Source organism: Bos taurus, chromosome 21 (assembly GCF_002263795.3).
Source record: "Bos taurus isolate L1 Dominette 01449 registration number 42190680 breed Hereford chromosome 21, ARS-UCD2.0, whole genome shotgun sequence".
NCBI lineage: Eukaryota > Metazoa > Chordata > Mammalia > Artiodactyla > Bovidae > Bos > Bos taurus.
This window is the reverse complement of record NC_037348.1, coordinates 31,811,812-31,832,043: the sequence shown is the minus strand read 5'-3', so window position 1 is coordinate 31,832,043 and position 20,232 is coordinate 31,811,812. Positions and strand designations below refer to the sequence as shown.

At 37.9% G+C, this 20,232-nt stretch overlaps 1 protein-coding gene across 4 annotated transcripts in view; it reads left to right on the top strand.

Annotated features, from left to right (window-relative positions):
• SCAPER (S-phase cyclin A associated protein in the ER) overlaps positions 1 to 20,232 on the top strand; it is a 423,604-nt gene that overhangs the window by 187,958 nt on the left and 215,414 nt on the right. For all 4 annotated transcript variants that reach the window (XM_010817116.3, XM_010817115.3, XM_059879316.1 and 1 more), the window contains exons 22-23: positions 6,407 to 6,472; positions 15,227 to 15,353. In XM_010817116.3, the coding sequence (XP_010815418.2) occupies positions 6,407 to 6,472; positions 15,227 to 15,353 (193 nt within the window). The remainder of the gene's footprint in view (positions 1 to 6,406; positions 6,473 to 15,226; positions 15,354 to 20,232) is intronic.

Here is a 20,232-nt window from a genome sequence, read left to right as displayed (position 1 = left end):
TTTTTTAACTCCTCATTTTTCCCATTTGAATTAAAAGTGAACTGCACAAAATAATAATTATAAACCTATGTTTATGGGCACACACTGTATAAAGCTGTGATTTATAATTCTAGCATAAAGAATAAGTGCTATATTGTTGTTGTTTAGTCGCTAAGTCGTGACTGGCTCTTTTGCGACCCCTAATGGACTATACTCCATCAGGCTCCTCTGTCCATTGGATTTCCCAGGCAGGTATACTGAAGTGGATTACAATTTCCTTCTCCAAGGGATCTTCATGACCCAGGGATTGAACCCACATCTCTGCTTGGCTGGCATCTTCTTTACCACTGAGCCACCTATATAGCCAAATGCTATATAGGAACACTTTTGTATACTACTGAAACTAAGCTGATATTAATTCTAGCTAGATTGTTATGAAAGAAGATGTTAATTATAATTCAGGTCACCTACTAAGAAAATAAGCAACTAAACAAATATATATGTATGTATATATGTGTGAAGAAATGAGAGTGGAATGAAGCTGGTACATTTAACACAAGATAAAGCAGTAATGAAAGAAATGGGGGACAGAAGAGAGCATAGGTGAAATAGCAAAATGGCAGAAGTAAATCTGTCCTTATCAGTAATTATGTTAAATATAGTTTCATTAAAGACTCCAGAATCTGTTTGTAATGCAGGAAACTTGAGTTTGATCCCTGGGTCAGGAAGATTCCCTGGATAAGGGAGTGGCAGCACACTCCAGTGTTCTTTCCTGGGACTGAGGAGCCTGGCAGGCTAGAGTCCATGGGGTCACAAAGAGTCAGACACTCCTGAGTGACTCACACTTTCACTTAAAGACTCCAGTGAAAGATACAGGTTGGCAGAATGAATTTTTTAAAAATGATTCAACTATATGCTATCTACAAGGGACTCACTCAATATATAAGAACCCAGCTGGCTTAATGTGAAACGAAAGTAACAGATACTTCATGAGAAGAATAACCTCTGCAAGATAATGTAGCTAAATGATATTAATATAATACAACATATACTTTAAGACCAAAATTGTACAATAAAGGAAGAAGGACATTTTTTGGTGATGAAAGAATGAATCCGTAAAAAATATATAACAATTACAAACATATATGCATCTGAGAAAGCCACAAAATACATGAAGGGAAAACTGGCAGAATTGAGGGGAGAAATAGGCCGTTCACCAGTAATAGTTGGAGATTAAAGCAACTGAAACTCTATACTTTGCTGGTAAACGTACAAATTGGAATGACCCATTTGATAAACATTTTGTAAATTAAGGTTAAGCAGGTGCTTGTCATATAGCTCAGCAATCCCACTTCTGTATTTATCTAAGAGAAATTAAGACATTTATCCATGCAGTAATTTGTCTACACATGTTCATAGTAGTCCCAGATTGGAAAGTAAAATATCCAACTGGTAGTGGATAAACAAATTATGATATCCAGAGAATGGGACACTGTAAAGCAGTGGAAAGGAATAAACTAATAATATATTCAACATTATGAAAGACTCTTAAAAGATTTATTCTAAATGAATTAATTCAGACACAGGAGAGTATGTATGATTGTACTGATTTGATATTCATAAAGCTTTAGGGGTAGAAAGTAGACAGCTGGTTGCTAGGAACGAAAGGGTATGGGAAGGGGAAAGAGACTTATTGCAAAAAAAAAAAAACCTAAGAAAACTTTGTGAGTGGTAGAAATGCTTTACATCATGATTGTGGTTTCATTTATATTGGTAGGCCCAATTGTGAAAACTCATCAAATTATAGGTTTAAAACTTGAAGTCTTTATTGTATGTAAATTATACCTCAATAAAACTGACCCAAGAATGAAAAAAATTATAAACACAAAAAATGAACATTGTGAAACCAAAGCGTAGGGTTGGGGCAGAAAATATCTGAAGTAACAAGATTTTTTTTGGAGTAAGAAAAAATGGAAATAAACTTTTGACATTTGTGACAGTGAGAAAATTAAACTTATGGGGATATAGTCAAAAAATTACTCAGAATGAAGTTTTAACCTTAAGTTACTTTATCAGTTGAAGTAGAAATGATCTAAACAACTCAAGGATTAGAACAATATTCTAATTTCTCCTTCCTGAAAAAATGGTACAGATTTATTTATTTTTATTTAACAAATACACATATGGCACTTATAATGTACTATATCTTTATAAAGATAAAAACAAGTTAAATAGAAGTTGATGAGATCTAATTCTTTGAGCATATTGGTAACAAAAGAGCCTATGAAAAGGCTAGCCAAAAAAATGGAGTAAATAAATATCCCACATTATGGCTGAGAAAAAGTATAATCATGATAACAAGGAGACTAAAAGTGAGGAAATGTAGTATACAACATGACACTAATAAATTTAAAACATTAATAAAGTGAGTCATTATCTTAAAAAGTAAATAATGAGAATTTAATTATAATAGAGTATTCAGTCTTAGCTCTCATTATTCCCATATTTTAATCTTTTGCTCCAAGCAAAGGGATCTGTACACAGTTCCCTCAGCATAACTTGTATTTCCTTCTGTGTCTTCATTATTGCTCACTTCTCTCTCCTGTTAATGGCATTTTCTTTTCGTGTACTCAGATACTACTTATCTTTCAAGCAGGTACACTTTCCATTTCCTTGAGGAAACTCCCCCTAGCATCTTAGGTGGTAATGAGCACTTGTGACAGTTTGCATTTGTTACCTACTCAGCTTTGCAGAATTATGTGCCTTTTAATGCTGTTTCTTCCTCTTCCTTGTGGAGAATAAATATCTTGAATAGCTCCACTATGTATATACCTCATCCGTGCTGTATATAACTCTTATTATCCCCCATATTCTAGTTTAGTTTATACAGAATATGAACTCTGGAAATAAGTATTTAATTGATTGTTAAAAGTGAATCAAGACAAGATTCAAGTTAGGGAAAAGTGCTTAACTAACATTTCAGGTAGAGTTAGGATATCTTTGTTTGGTATTATAATTTTCTAGTTAAATGTGCACAAATCGGAGAATGTATTCAGTCTTTTCCACTTGAAGCCTCAGATGAAGAAATGTTTTGATATAATAGACAACTTCTTAAGCCTCAATTTCTTTTCTGTAAAATGAGGAAAAGACGTATTTTTTAAGACTTCGCAAGACAGTACATAGCTTCTGGCGTATGTGCCTGGAATGCATTGAACCCTACATAATTGTTTTTTCCCACCTTCATATGAGGTCACAATTGCAAGTACAGTGTGGATATTTCCCCATTTTGATATGCATTAATATTTTTGGCTGAGAGCAGTGAGCACATTGAGAGCATCCCTGCCTCAGGTGGTAAAGAATCTGCCAGCAACCCAAGAGACTTGAGTTCGATCCCTGGATTGGGAAGATCCCCTGGAGAAGGGAATGGCAACCCACTCTAGCATTCTTGCCTGGAGATGGACAGAGGAGCCTGATGGGCTACAGTCCATGGGGTTGCAGAGTTGGACATGACAGAGTGACTAACCCTCACTTTCAGTGAGTGCATGATAAAGAATCTGCCTGCAATGCAGAAGACCCAGGTTCAATCCCTGGATCAGGAAGATCCCCTGGAGAAGGGAATGGCAACCCACTCCAGTATTCTTGCCTGGGAAATCCTGTGTGCAGAGAAGCCTGGCAGGCTGTAGTACATAGGGTTGCCAAGAGTTGGACACGACTGAGTGATTAACACTTTTACTTGCAATGTGCACATGTAGTTTGAAACATACATAATTTAATGTTTAATTCTAATTTAGTTATTTCTTCATTCCCAAGCATAACCTATGGTAGATTGATTTTTTTCTCTCATTAGGCCTGGTGTAATTTGCATCTTTCAGGTTTTTATGAAGCAGTTTTTTGTTTTGTTTTTTTTTCACCAGTCATCGCTGTCTGGATTGGTGTACATTGTGATTAGTTCTTTCACAGGTCACTGATTAGAGGCTAGAACCCTTTGGATGAATGGTCAAAATTTAAATTTTGACCTCTGAAAAGAGAAATTGAAAAATTAAATCATTGTTAATATATTGTAAAAGTAGCATTTGCTGATTGTTGACCTATTGATGGCTTTTAAGTGCTGGAACACGCAAGCTGAAGCTTAGTTGAACAATGACAGAGAAGTGTTATTAGATTTTTGCAGACTTTTGGCATTTAGTCTGTATAAACAACAAAAGCAGAACAAAATAAATCTTTTGAGTATCTGGTCATCATTTCCACTGCCTTTTAAAATTACTTCTAGACTTCAATGACTATTCTTTACACAGAAGCACTGTACGAAAAAGAACTTACCATGATGCTGTGGTCACTCACCTAGAGCCAGACATCCTGGAGCGTGAAGTCAAGTGGGTCTCAGGAAGCAATACTATGAACAAAGATAGCAGAGGTGACAGAAGTCCAGCTGAGTTATTTAAAATCCTAAAAGATGGTGCTGTGAAAGTGTTACACTCAATATTTCAACAAACTTGAAAAACGCAGCAATGGCCACAGGACTGAAAAGGTCAGTTTTTATTCAAAACCCAAAGAAGGGCAGTGCCAAAGAATGTTCAAACTACCACACAATTGCACTCATTTCACCTGCTAGTAAGGTAATGTTCAGAATCCTTCTGGCTAGGCTTCAGCAGTACGTGAATTGAAAAATTCCAGATGTACAAGCTGGGTTTAGAAAAGGCAGAGGAACCACACATCAAATTGCCAACATCTGTTGGATCATAGAAAAAGGAAGGGAACTCAAAAAACACATCTACTTCTGCTTCATTGACCCTCTAAAGCCTTTGACTGTGTGGATAACAACAAACTGGAAAATTCTGAAAGAGATGGGAATACCTGTCTTACCTGTCTCCTGAGAAACCTGTATGCAGGTCAAGAAGCAACAGTTAGAACAGGACCTGGGACAACAAACAGATTCACAATTGGGAAAGGAGTGCATCAAGGCTGCATATTGTCACCCTGCTTATTTAACTTTATGCAGACACATCATGCGAAATGCTGGACTGGATGAATCACAAGCTAGAATCAAGATTGCCAGGAGAAATATCTACAACCTCACATACACAGGTGATACCACCCTAAGGGCAGAAAGCAAAGAGGAGCTAAAGAGCCTCTTGATGAAGATGAAAGAGGAGAGTGAAAAAGCTGTCTTAAAACTCAACATTCAAAAAACAAAGATCATGGCATCCAGTCCCGTCAGATCAGATCAGATCAGTCGCTCAGTCGTGTCCGACTCTTTGCGACCCCATGAATCGCAGCATGTCAGGCCTCCCTGTCCATCACCAACTCCCGGAGTTCACTCAGACTCACGTCCATCGAGTCAGTGATGCCATCCAGCCATCTCATCTTCTGTCGTCCCCTTCTCCTCCTGCCCCCAATCCCTCCCAGCATCAGGGTCTTTTCCAATGACTCATGGCAAATAGAGAAACAATGGAAAGAGTGGCAGATTTTATTTTCTTGGGCTCTAAAAATCACTGTGGACAGTGACTATAGCCTCAGAATGAAAAGACACTTGCTCCTAGGTAGAAAAACTATATCAAACCTAGATGGCATATCAAAAATCAGAGACATCACTGTGCCAACAAAAGTCCATATAGTCAAATCTATGGTTTTTCCGATAGTCATGTACAGATGTGAAAGTTGGACGAGAAAGAAGGCTGAGCACAGAAGAATTGATGTTTTAGAATTGTGGTGTTAGAGAAGACTCTTGCGAGTCCCCTGGACTTCAAGGAGATCAAACCAGTCAATCTTGAAGGAAATCAACCCTAAATATTCATTGGAAGGACTGATGCTGAAGCTCCAATACTTTGGCCACCTGATGCAAAGAGCCAACTCTTTGGAAAAGACCTTCATGCTGGGAAAGATTGAGGGCAGAAGGAGAAGGGGGCATCAGAGGATGAGACGGTTGGATGGCATCACCAACTCAATGGACATGTGTTTTTGCAAATTCTGGGAGATGGTGAAGGACAAGGAAGTCTTGCGTGCTGCAGTCCATGGGGTCACAAAGAGTTGGACATGACTTAGCAGCTGAACAACAACAGTAATTTTGCATTGAATACCTCTTGAGGTACATTGATATTCAGCCATCTTAACCACCTTGTAGAAACTTAATATGGTTTCAAGATTAATTATGATTTTCATATTTTTGAAAAATAACCACCATTCTGTACCAAGTCCCTAACTCAGATATGTTTTTATGATTTTCTATCCTGTGAGGAAATATGCATTTTTCAATCTTTTTGGATTGCATTTATAGTATTGTAAAGAAGCAGTGTCAGAAATGGAATTGTTAAAATTCAGCATAGTAATATTCTTAATACTGGGAGGGGAAAAACATAGCCAAAGTTTTATTTTGGTATAAAAATTAGCAACAAAATAGCTAACAGTGATAAAACTCTTTTCTCTCCAGGGCCAAGGAATATGAGAGTTTATTGGAAGCAAAAAATTCTGGTTCGGACTCACCCTATAAAGCAAAGTGAGTATTTTAGCCTACATTTTATTTATTTGTCTCTTTAGTCTCTGCCTATAACAAAAGTTTACCTGAACCATTATTGTTTGCTTGTGGTCATAGACTTTTGTATCCGATGCCTAGGATATTATTCTTCTAACACCATATCATATATCCAACTGAGGATGATTTTGCCAGGGGTCATTTGTCTGCATCTGTGGATATGTGATAATATTTTTGTTATCACAGATTGGAAAAACTGGTGCAGCTGCCATCAAGTGAATAGAGGCCAGGGATGCCATTACCCTTTTTTCAGTGCGTGAGATAGTCCTCCACAACAAAGGAGTATCTCATTCAAAACATCAGTAGTGCTGAGGTAGAGAAACCCTATTTGAACAAAGCAAGTTTTGCCAAGGCTGTACTGATTCTTACTCTGAGGAGATCTCGTTCAGGATTGTTGCTGGGGCCACTTGACAGAAATTAAAAGATGCTTACTCCTTGGAAGGAAAGTTATGACCAACCTAGATAGCATATTCAAAAGCAGAGACATTACTTTGCCAACAAAGGTCCGTCTAGTCAAGGCTATGGTTTTTCCAGTGGTCATGTATGGATGTGAGAGTTGGACTGTGAAGAAAGCTGAGCGCCGAAGAATTGATGCTTTTGAACTGTGGTGTTGGAGAAGACTCTTGAGAGTCCTTGGACTGCAAGGAGATCCAACCAGTCCATTCTAAAGGAGATCAGTCCTGGGTGTTCTTTGGAAGGAATGATGCTAAAGCTGAAACTCCAGTACTTTGGCCACCTCATGCGAAGAGTTGACTCATTGGAAAAGACTCTGATGCTGGGAGGGATTGGGGGCAGGAGGAAAAGGGGACGACAGAGGATGAGATGGTTGGATGGCATCACTGACTTGATGGATGTGAGTTTGAGTGAACTCCGGGAGTTGGTGATGGACAGGGAGGCCTGGCGTGCTGCAATTCATAGGGTCGCAAAGAGTCAGACACGACTAAGTGACTGAACTTAACTGAAGTGATTGGGTGTAAGTGTAATTACTAGGTGTACTAGCTAAGGAAACAAAAACATCGTCATTTTGTTTGTCTCAAATAGACTGCCAATAGCGGGGCCGTGAGAGAAGGGCACTCATATAATACTGCTGTTGGGAGTGCAGATCGGTATGGTCTTACAGAAAGGCCATGTGAATCTGGAGCTTAGGATGTCCAGTTTGGTTTTCTTTTACTTTTAAGATCTTTTATTCATTATATATACACGATTAAGTTCCAGTACTTACGGTTTTATTGTTTAATTATAGTTGATTTACAATGTTATGTTAGTTTCTGATGTACAGAAAAGTAATCCAGTTATACATACGTTGTTTTCAGATTATTTCCCATTATAGTTTATTAAAAGATACTGAATGTAGTTCCCTGTGCTGTACAGCAGGACATTGTTGTTTATTTTATATGGTTTGCTGGTCCCAAACTCATCTGATTTATCCCCCTGCTACTTTGGACATCCACTTTAGACTTCATACTGCCCAGTGAAATAATGAAAAATATGTGCAAATATTTATATACAAAGATAACTATTTTTGTTACTTTCAATAGTGAGAAACTCAAGAAACAACTTACATGCCACAGATGGAGGAATATCTATAAGCAGTTGTTAACTGCTTACAAGTTGTTAACTGCTAACAAGGGATATAAAAAAATGACTCACAAAAGTTAAAAGACAAATTGTACTCTTGGATAGAAGACAAAGTATAGTAAATTCTCTTTAAATTCTCCTACAAATATGTGATTTCAACAACATAACAACCTTCTTAAAGCTAGAGATAGAAGCATTTTAAAGAACATATAGAAAAATAAAATTTCCAGGAAAAAAATTTTTAAAGAGGGGAAATGAAGTAGGATTCAGCTAACAGGTGGTTAAAATAGTTTTGCATTGGCATGTAAATAGTAATACAAATTAACGGACTCGGTTTTTAAAAACAATCTAGAAATCTATCCAAAATTTGAGGAAATTTAATATATGACACAGTATAGTGTTGGCAGAGATGGCCAGAAGTTGGCAACTTCTGGCCAGAATGCTGAGCCATTCCTGAAGGCATGGCCCTTTGCAATATAACTTTGCCACCTCTCCATCAACGGGTGGACTCTTACTAACCTTACTCTTGAATTTGGCCTTTTGACTTGTTCTGATCCCTAGTCTACTGCAGAAGCAGTGTGTGACTTCTGAGCCTTAGCTTCAGAAGTCTTGAAGCTTTTGCTCACAACTTTGCTTTCTTGTTCCCCTCTGACTGCCATGTAAGGAAGCTTGGGTCGGCCTCCTTGATGACGGATCACTTGGTCATGGTGAATAATCCTTTTAATATGCTGCTGAATCTGTTCGACTTGCTCTGTTGAGGGTTTTTGCATCAGTGTTTTTGCATAGTGTTCATCAGTGATGGGAATATCAGGCCAGATCAGGCCTCTGCTTGTGATGTCTCATTGGCCAAGGCAAGTCATTTTGTCAAGTCCTTAGTCACTGTATGAGGAGACTAGTAAGTCATGGCTAGCAAGATATACTTCAAGGGGGGACCTTTAATGTAATAGTCTGTTCTACAGCTTTCCCTGGATGCTCCTCTTACTTGACTAACTGCTCTTCTTCATTACCTGTTGCCTCATTGTTTCTTGTCTCTTTGAGCTCTGACATTAGCATGCCTTTGTCCTGAGAGTTCAGGTAGAGGATTATTCTCTTGGTAATCTCATTTATTTTCATGACTAAACAACTAGTATCTGGATGGACTTTATTTATTTTTTTAAATTTTATTTTACTTTTAAACTTTACATAATTGTATTAGTTTTGCCAAATATCAAAATGAATCCGCCACAGGTACACATGTGCTCCCCATTCTGAACCCTCCCCCCTCCCCCCTCCCCACACCATCCCTCTGGGCCGTCCCAGTGCACCAGCCCCAAGCATCCAGCATCGCGCATCGAACCTGGACTGGCAGCTTGCCTCCTACATGATATTCTGGACTTTAGATTCTTGTTTCCAATCCAGACCTGTCCCCAGAACTCCAGAATACAATATCCAGCTTTCATGTTAGCATTTCTACTTGGATGTCTCTCTGTTCACTTGAATGCCTTAGGTGAACATGTGTCAGGGTAGACTCCTGAAATTTGTTTTCAAAACTTACCCCTCCTATTTTTGTTTATCTTAAGAAATGGCAGGTCCATCCTTACATTAAGTCATCTAAAACTTTAGAGTCATCCTTTTTCTCAAAAAGCTTAATTATTGTAACTGATTGAAATAGGTAACCAAAAAGGAGATGAAAAGACATGTCTCCTTATAAAATTATTCTATTTAATAAATGAAAATGACTTTCTCCAATTTCCCTTCCCCCTAACCAGAAAAATTCAGTCCTATTATTGTTAGATGAGAGCACCACCAAGCAGCCATCTGCATTGGCTGGATGACTGGATCAGTGGGGGCAGAGTGGTGGCTGTCAGAGCCTGAGTGGACCAAAGAGGGGTGGCCAGATGTGAAGGTCCAGAGCCGAGCAGAGCCTCCATGTAGGGTAGGACACTATGGCCTGGTGTGGGGAATCAGAACCAAGTGAGGAGGGCATATCCATGGAATGTCATCCTTGCCCAGTCTGTCAGGGGAGCCTTGTAAAGGCTGTGAAACCTATGCATGGGTGAGAAGAGCAGAGGAGACCGGTGTGGGGAGTCAGAGCCAAGCAGGTAGATAATAGTGTACATAAACATGGATGGGTGATATGTTAGGGGGGTTGTTCCCATAAGTAAATATATTAAGGATGTTGGAAGACATATTGCTCACTGTTAGAGAAGAGAGTTAAAAAGTATACTCAAGGAGAATAGAAAATCCTGCAGTGATGAATTGGAATTTTAGATATCAGTTTTAACTTGTATTTTCCAACATATATGTAGAAATAAATATATGTAAAGTGTAGGGATACACACACACACACGACCTTGGAACAATGCGGAGTGGGGTTTAGAGGTACTGACCCTCTGAGCAGTCAAAAATTTGCCTATAACTTTTACAGTCAACCCTTCCCCTCTGAGGTTTTACATTCATGAATTCAACCAACCATGAATCCTGTGGTGCACACGTAGTGTAAAAAATCTGTATAAATGGACCTATACAGCTCAAAGCCCTGTTGCTCAAGCATCAGCTTTTTGTATATATAATTATATATATTTTATAATATTTATATAAAATAATGTACACACATTTTCTAGATCTTTCCACTGTGGGTGAGGGCCTGGGAACAGCAGCACCTTGATAGCATTGAGCACATCTAGTATTAAGTGTGAGGATGACATAGTTCCCTGAAGGGGTAGATGGGTTCTTTATTCACAAGAAAGGATGCTGGAGGCAACGATGAAAGATGTTCCCTATGGGACGCAGTATATGCACACTGGCTTTCTTCATCTTATATGAGGATTTCTTAAACTCTTACATTTAAAAATACAGGCTTAGGCATATAACTTAAAAATGAAAGGGGAACCTGTAGCCTTAAATTTAAACTATGTACCTCTCAAATAGAGACGGTTTAAAAGAAAAAATGGAAGTTAATATATTTATGTCTTCCTGCCCACCACACTAAAGAACAGGACACAGTGTCCCTTCTTACACTTATAAATCTTCCCAATGGTCCTAATGAACCTCCCAAAACTTTACTGTGATAAAAGTTAGGGCTCCTTAAAGAGGAGCCCTTACCATTTACCAGTAACAGATTTGAACTGAGAATTGTTAAAATGTGTTCAAATTTTGAGAAGAAAATATCTGACCTTAAAAAATTCTCCACAAAGCCATTTACCTGTCAGATACTTCTCATGTTCTGGGCTAGGAATTACGAAGCCTTTAGTTTTTCTTTTCATGCTAGAAAAATTATCTGCCAGAATTTACACAAATAGCAATTTCTGTATTAAAAAACTGCACCCTCTAAACAGCTCCTGTTCTTGCCCTGTAAGGAGACTATAACTTTCAGGAATTGAGTCCTGTGACATTCAATCATTATTTATAGTATGAATCAAAATCGAATGCTTTTCTTCTTGAGAGGAGCTATGTTATTTGTGGTACTTGGTGGAGGCCAGGAATGAAGCAGAGGTTTAGCTCATGTTACCACAGCATCCCCTTCATTTGGCATTCTTCCTTGAAGGGTAGGTTCATATGAGTCCCAGATTTGATTTACCTCAGGGCGAAATATAAGCCTCTTGTATTCTGTGAATTAAAATGGTCCTTGTGCCTCTCTAAATACCCCTGGTTTTCAGTGGAATGTGAGCATTCTTGGTAAGAGTACTACTAGATTCATATGCATCTGTTGCTGTGGCTGGATATTTAGTTACATGGTGTGCAGGCTTTATTCAGCCAAGAGCTGAAGTGGCTACTTATCTGTCACACAATGGAGTTTGCTGCCAATATTCGTCCACGTGATAAGGTCAGTTACTTTAATCGGATGGGACTCTAGCCCACATTCGATTAGGAGGAAAAGGACTATGTTGCTCTTAGTCTATTTTTGTATTTTTTATATTCTCGAAATGTTAGGTTGAGACTTTCTGTCAGCAAGTAGTAATAAGAGTTGATTATTTATTGATTATTTATTCAATGTCTACTTTAGTGAATGGTGTTAGGTACATTACATTATCTCTAATCTTCAGAAGCTCTGAAGAAAAAAATATATGTATATATAATCTCCACTTTTAAGTTGAAGAAATTGAGTATTTAAATAACCTCCCCACAGTTTACATAAAGCCAAAATTTAAGCGTAGGTATTTCTGATTTTAGAGTTTGCATTTGTTCTGTGACTTATCAAAGTAAACTCCATATGGATAGCTTAGATTTAAACTGGAGTTCACAAGCGCCTTTTTGAACTGCAGTTGCTATTGTATTCTTTGAGGAATTAAAGATTTTTACATAAATAGGTGAAACTGTGTTCTAGGATATTATTCATTTGTGAATAAAATTTTCTTATTGAATTGACTAATATGGTGTGGAGATAAAGCATGAAATCTGCAGATGAAAGGCATAGGTTCCTACTTCCAATAGTGCATTTACTAGCCCTGCAGCCTTGGGAAAGTCACCTCATCTTCCTAAGCGCTAGCATTCAAACAAGGATGGATAATGTTTTTCAGAGGACAAATGAGATCATGTACATGAAAGTATATTGTAATAGAGATTATGGATATTATAAGACTGGTATAAAGAAGAAATTTCTTCTTAGACCATATATCAGTGCTTCTAGAGTGTGCTTATGTAACGGTGCTGTGGATAAGATGGTGAATGGTTCGACAGCAGCCCTCCCTCATAAGGTTCATATTGTGCTTCTGCACTGTTCAGTATGATAGCTTCTAGCCACATGTGGCTGTTTAAATTATCAAAATTAAGTTAAGTTAGTTCTTCATACCGAAGCTCCTTCACTCTAGGGAATGTGAGCCACAACTGCTGAGCGTGCGTGCTGCATCTGTTGAAGTCCTAGAGACGCTGCTTAGAAACAAGGGAAGCCGCCACAAGGAGAAGCGTTGGTACAACTGGAGAGTGTCCCCCACTCGCTGCCACTAGAGGAAGCCTACACGCAGCAACGAAGACCCTGTACAACCAAAAACGAAATAAAATGGTTAATTTTTTTTTTAAGTCCTGCACTCATAGTAACTGTCTTTCAAGTACACAATAGGTACGTTTGACCAGCAGCCACCAGGTTGTACATAATAGGTATGGAACATTCCCATCATTACCAAAAATCCTGTTGTCAGTCTCTGCGTGAGAGAGACTTGTGATAGTGACTTGAAGGAACAGATCAGAGAAAGCAGTGTTTGAGCTAGGAACTTAGGGAAGAGTAGAATTTTTCTGGAGGTGGAGGAAGTGTTTCAGAAGGAATGAATAAAGAGCATTTGCAAAGACACTGAAGCAGGGAAAGCAGGATTTAGATCCAGAAGGACCATGCATATAGAGTCAGTGTGGTAAGATTAGCCCTGTTGCTGCTGCTGCTGCTGCTAAGTCGCTTCAGTCGTGTCCGACTCTGTGGGACCCCACAGACGGCAACCCACTAGGCTCCCCTGTCCCCGGGATTCTCCAGGCAGGAACACTGGAGTGGGTTGCCATTTCCTTCTCCAGTGCATGAAAGTGAAAAGTGAAAGGGAAGTTGCTCAGTCATGTCTGACTCTTCGAGACCCCATGGACTGCAGCCTACCAGGCTCCTCCGTCCATGGGATTTTCCAGGCAAGAGTACTGGAGTGGGGTGCCATTACCTTCCCTGAAGATTAGCCCTATGTGGGAGGAATCAGTCTTCCTTGATTGTAATAGGAGAAATAAAGGAGAGTGTGGGTGAAATGCTCAGATGCTTATAGATTTTTGGCAGAAAGTGAGGATTTCCTTGTTCCAGTAGCTTCCATTTTCTCTATGAAATGTAAAATCTTCTTATATGGAAGCAAGAGGGAGAAGGAAAAGAGTGGAATTATGAGGAGATGGAGCAATATATGAAGAAGTCTTCGTGGAAGAGTGTGAGAGTGAGCAGACTTGGACAAACTTAGTAAGATTCTGAAGCCATAGTCATACCAATCTTTTGTATGGTGTGAGTTTTTCTCAGTATCAGAAATGGAAACGGCTAGCAGATGTTCACTAATCCAGCTAAATTAATGTTTGTAAGACATCGAGAGGGATGCCTGGCCCACTAAACAGACGTTGGTGATTGTTACCATAACTGGGGGTTACCTGTAGGAGTAACAGAACAACAGAGAGGGAATGTACCACACGTTTACAAGGAAGTGATTATAATGAAGGCCAATGGAATCAGTCATAGATAAAAATGGAAGTAGGGTAACGGCAGTGGCATATAGGGGGAAAGTGGAGAGATCTGGGGTGGTGTCTGGTGAGTGTCTGTTGGTAGGATGCTCAGGCGAATAACAGGATAGGAGAAGAACATTGCTCAAAGAATGAGGTCTGTGAAACAGAAGAAGCAAGGGCTTTAAAGAAACATTAATGCAGTCCACTTACTAAAGTGCGTGCTAAGTCACTTCATTAGTGTCTATAGTGTCTAACTCTTTGCGACCCCATGGACTGTAGCCCGCCAGGCTCCTCTGTCCATGGGATTTTCCAGGCAAAAATACTGGAATGGTTTGCATGCCCTCCTCCAAGGGATCTTCCCTACCCAGGATCGAACCCATATCTCTTATGTCTCCTGCATTGGCAGGTGGGCTCTTTACCACTAGAGCCACCTGGAAAGCCCCAGGTGTGTTATGTGTTATTCTTGGTGAAAAGCAAATAAAAGCAAATGCTCTGTTGTCTAAATGACATCAGCAGTGACAGGAAATCCCCAAATTGCTTATAAACTGGAACATGGGGAATTTGACATTCTGAGAATGTCAAATTCATATGTCAGTGCTTATAATTACCTTAAAGATTTACATCAAAATATGAAGACCTGCTCAGGCTCCTCTCCTCATTTTCTCTGCCATCATACTCTGACCTTTCCCCACATCAGGTCTGTTCTAGTGTAAGAGTAACGCAGAAACTGATGGCAGCAACTGCTCCAGCTGATCCTGTGGATGGACAGTACTGTCCTTTAGGTCTGTTTTGTGTCACAAAGACTAGATTGGTGTTTGTGAATATAGAGTAATACCGTCCTTAGGAATGGTTTGTTTTTCTTTTCCTTAAGTACTCTATGAAGCAGTTTCTAATATAATAATGAAAGTAACTTTTGTTTAAAAGTGTTCTGGAAAATGAAATATTGTATTCTAATTCATTCATGTCATTCTTCTCTTTTATTTTGTATCCAAGACTTCAGCGGTTAGCCAAAGATCTTCTAAAACAGCTACAAGTACAAGACGGTGGCTCATGGGCAAACAATAAGGTTTCTGCTTTAGATCGGACCCTTGGTGAGGTCGCCAGAATATTGGAAAAAGAGGTATGTAACTCATCTCTGGCCCCTGGCCATAATCTTTATGTTTCTTTCTTATTATGACGGGCCTTGGGACTACAAGGCAAACTCTAAATATATGTGTTTCTTTGGTGTTTCCAAAAGCCAGTCAACCATTGATGGATATTTTTTTCTTTTTGTTCTTATGATATTGAAATTGTTTTTAGTTGTGTTAACTGAAGTCCTCTATGGCAAAAATACATTCTTTACATTGTAGTTTTCTCAGTTATATTTTTCCTAACATGGTGTTCTATTTTAAATAGAATCAGAGTAATAAAGATATACAGTTTTATGGCAGAAAATATAAGACTTTGAATTATAAAGCTCATAAATCACAGATTTTCACAAAACACCAGTTTCCTTCCTGTTTCCAATAGAAGATTTGATAGTTTTCTTTAATGACTTACAGTCGTTAAATGTTTCAGTGACAGTTTAAAAAATCCTTAATGGTTTTAAAAGTATTTATTATTCACTATAGAAAATTTTAAAGGAACAAAGAAGAAATAAAACTCCCTGTAATATCCAATATTGACATTTTATTGTGTTTTTTCTAATATTTTACTGTACATTTTTACAGTATTTTGTCTTGCTAATTTTATCATAAATATTTTATCATGTCTTATAAATTCTTTTAACTGAATGAACATATCACAATTTATACAATTTATATCACTTAGATGGTTTCTAATTTTTTTGTTTAAGGTGATGTTCATCTTTATTAGCTGTGATTTTTGTTTTCTTGGTTTAAACTGTATTGTGTTATATTTTATATATATGAAAGAATGTAGTGATAAAAATTACATAAATGCAGTGGGTTATGATCTCATGACCAACCCAAGGACTAAGTTGATCCCAGTATATTTATTATTTATAGTTCCCACTGGATTCCTTCCTCACCCTATCCCCTGCCTCTGCTCCCTTCCAGGAAATACTGTATAGAATTAAAGGGGTATCCTTTTTTTGTTTTATAAAAATAGTATTATTGATTTATCACATAAATGTATATTTAATTAATATATTATTTTGTTTTGCTTGTATTTGGCCTTTATAAAATATTACACTTCAGACTTCTTGATTTTTTTCAATCAAAATTAAGACTCTGAAGTTTTATTTAAGCTTATAAATGTAGCTATTTTTCATTTATTTTCTCTGTCGTACAGTGAGTACTACATTGTGTTAGTACTACAATTTTTTATATCATTCTTCTTACAATAGATGTTCATTTTCAGGATTTGATATGTGTGTGTGTGTGTGTGTGTGTGTGTGTGTGTGGATGGGGGTGATTGGAGAGAGGGAGAGAGGTAAGGGGCCGTGCTGCTCAAATAGTTTCTGTATTAGAACAATTCAAGAAGAATTTCTCTAAAGCAGGGAAGGAGCCTCAGACTTTAGTCTGCATCAGAATCACCTAGAGGACTTGTTAAAACACCTTGGGTTTCTGATTCAGTAGATCTGGAGTGGGTCCCAAGAATTTGTATTTCCAGTAAGTTCCCAAGTGACATTGATGCTGCTGATCCAAGGACTATGCTTTGAGAGTTTGCTCTATTCTAGGCGGTATGCCTCAGGGGCAGAATTACTGGGTTTTCAGTCATATGAAAAACCAACTTTACAAGACAGCGCTCAGCTGCGTTTTGGCATCAAACAACAGTCCTCTTTAGGAACTGAAAGCAGCATACTCACTGTGACGTGACAGCAGGGCCACATGGAGTCGGTTCTTTTGTGTAACACGTCCTTCCAAAGTATGACAGTTCAGAAACTGGTAGTTGTCCGGCATGTACTGGATGGAATGTTTAGAGGTTTTACATGCCTTGGGGAAATCTCTAATTATTTTAAAATTAGCAGACACTGATTATTTTCTTTTTGTTTTTGAAAAAGGGTACTTATACTTTGAAATAACAGGCACTGCTTGAAGATACTACCATGTAAACTTTATCCTACGAATATTGTTTTAGATTGAAGTAGTCACAGAATTTTTTAGTAAAAAGTAAAATGATCTGTGTAAGAAAGGTATTCAGTATGAAAATCTAAGTAAAGTTATTTCACTCACAAAGGGGCAATTTACCAGAATACCACTGATTCCTTATAATTTGAGGGAGAAAAATGTTGTCTGGCTCCCAGTCTAAATGGTCTGTGTCAGGAACCTTGCTGTAAAACTGTCCTCAGAGTATACGCTGCAGGACCACCTAAGAGTCTAAACTTACCTACAATAAGATCCTTTTGCAACTTTTAGAACTAAAATCCTTTTTACTTTGCCAAGACAGACACACTTTATTTGAAATCCTGTTCATAGAGTTATATTGACATTTCAGTGTAATTCAGCTGATGGTATTTATGATTTCAGTCTAGGAATTATAAATAACCATTCCTTTTTGTTTGGAAAACTGCCTGGAGTAACAAAATCATTAGCGTCAAAGCCAAGTACCCAGTGAAGAATTTGAAGACGGCCTAGAAGTGACAGGGGTGGGACTGGTGGAACTTGGGCAGGCACTCACTGAGGATGGTGAGAGATTAATCTTGAGGCCTTTGTCCTCTTGGTTTAGACCTCAACACGCTGATGCTTTCTGTTACTGCTTTGGCACAGTTTCCCTTAGGTAATTTTTCTGAAGTTCTGAGAACTGTCTTAGGGATAACAGGTTAAAAGTGTGAAGCCCACAAGTGCTCCTGTCACAAAAGAGATTTGGAGACTAAGGAGATCTGGGTATTTTAGTACTTACTGTGTGACTCACGTTCCTTCTGGCTTCTTAGGTTCTCTGATTCCATTCAGGAATAAAACATTTGTAAGCTTTGTTGTGTGCATTATGCTTTTTAACAAACTGCGCCACAAACTGCTGCTCAAAGTATGAAATCTAATAGGAGATTTTCTCTTCACAAGGATTAAACCCACCAAAGCCTACACCCTGACATAATCATGAACTGTCTTACCTGCCCTCAGAGATTGCAAAGAAAGTGCCTCAGCATAGTACAGAAGGTATGGCCATAATCCAGCCCGGGAATAGATTTGCAGTCCAAATTCACATCACCCCTACTATTTTAGATGTTGAATTGAGTGTAAAGTAGTCCCAGATTGATTAGTAGCATCCCCTAGGAACCTGGCAGAAAGAAATGCAAATCCTAATTGGAAGAAGACACCTTTATCCTAGGCCTCAAGGCATTTCTGTTAAGTAATTTTATGAGAACAAGTGGCCACAGTCAAAACACAATCACAAAAGTAGATAAGTCATTATGAGTAAGCTCAAGCAGAAAGCAGAACTGCAAGACTTTGTAAATACCAGTCATAGATCATAAAACTGTATGTTTTATGTGTGAGGAAATAAAAGGCAGGATTGAAAATATCTACAGTTATGGACCTAACAATAGTGACACAGGAGGGAATTCAGAATAGTCCTCTCACTGATGACAGTTAATAAAGCTAAACAGACTATAAGCTGGTTCCGAACTGCTAATAGAATAGTAAAGAATTACTGGTCCAAGATCTAGGAACATGGCATTTTGGGGCTGGGTATAGTTGGTGATCCAAAAAAGGTGGATGAGAAGCTTGAGTAATACTTTTAATAATATTGCAGAACTGGTGGAGGAGAAACATTAGCGTCTAGGACTGTCAGCGCTAACACGGTGGCAAAAAGTCCATGTTTTGGGTTGAGACTTTAAAGGACTGAACTAAGAGAGAGGGTAAACAGAAAGTGTGCCAGTCACTACACACACAGCAGCTAAAGGTCAAACCATCTGGATGGCTGGGAAAGTCCTGATCATCGAAAAAAAAAAACAGGAAAGTGGTCTGGAATTGCTAATACCTGCAGGTACCTAACCAAAGCAAATAGAAAATCTACTCTGAAGGAAGATATTATAATAATCAACCTAAGCCTCAAATTATTTCAATAAAATGATTTTAAAATACATTTTCTGGCAGAGAAAGATAGTTAAGCATATAAAACGCAAGACAACGTGGATAAAAATCAATAGAAAGAAACAAATAGGGACTCTAGAACTATGCTTACTGTGTTCAAGGATATAAGTATTCATTTTTTAAAAAAAGTACAGCACATTTGAAAGAAAATAGAAATTTGAGAACTGAATGTTTTTGTAATTAAAATTAAAAAAACTGTAGATGAAATAACAGAATAAACCAACTGGAGAGAGATTTTGTGTACTGTAAGATAGGTCATAGGAAAGAATCCTGACTGAAGCATGGAGAGAAGATATGGAAAATACAAAGAAGAGTGTAAGAGGCATATAATATATAGTGAAAATACCTAATATATGTATAGTTATTCAGAAGGAGAGAAGTAGAAACATTATTTGAAGTAATTATCATTTAGAACTTTCTAAAATTTATAGATCAATCCACAGATTCATGAAACCAAATAAAATTCAAGCAGGGTAAATTAAAAAGAAATCCACAGTCCACAGACATCATAGTAAAATTGAAGAAAATCATAGTGCAAGCCAATCTCATTCATGAACTTGGATTCAAATTTCCTAAGCAAATTTTGGCAAACCAAATCATGCAATGTGTTACACGAATAATAGGTAACAACAAAGTTAGATTTATTCAAGATATGCAAGTTTAGATTATTGTTGGAAAATCAGTCATAGCTTATATTAATGGAAGAAAAAGATCACCTCAAAAGATGCAGTTAAAAAGCATTTGATAAAGGCATCACCAAAGCAATTCATGATGGTAAACCAGGAACAGAATGGAATTTCCTAATCTAACAATTTGTATCTGCCCAAAAAAAAGCATAGCTGATATCATAAACTATTGAACAAGTTTAACAAAGCCACTAGATGCAAGGAGAGAATATAAAATTGTATTATGATGTCATCAAAAGAATTAAGCATGTAAGAGTAAATCTATCATGTTCATAGATTA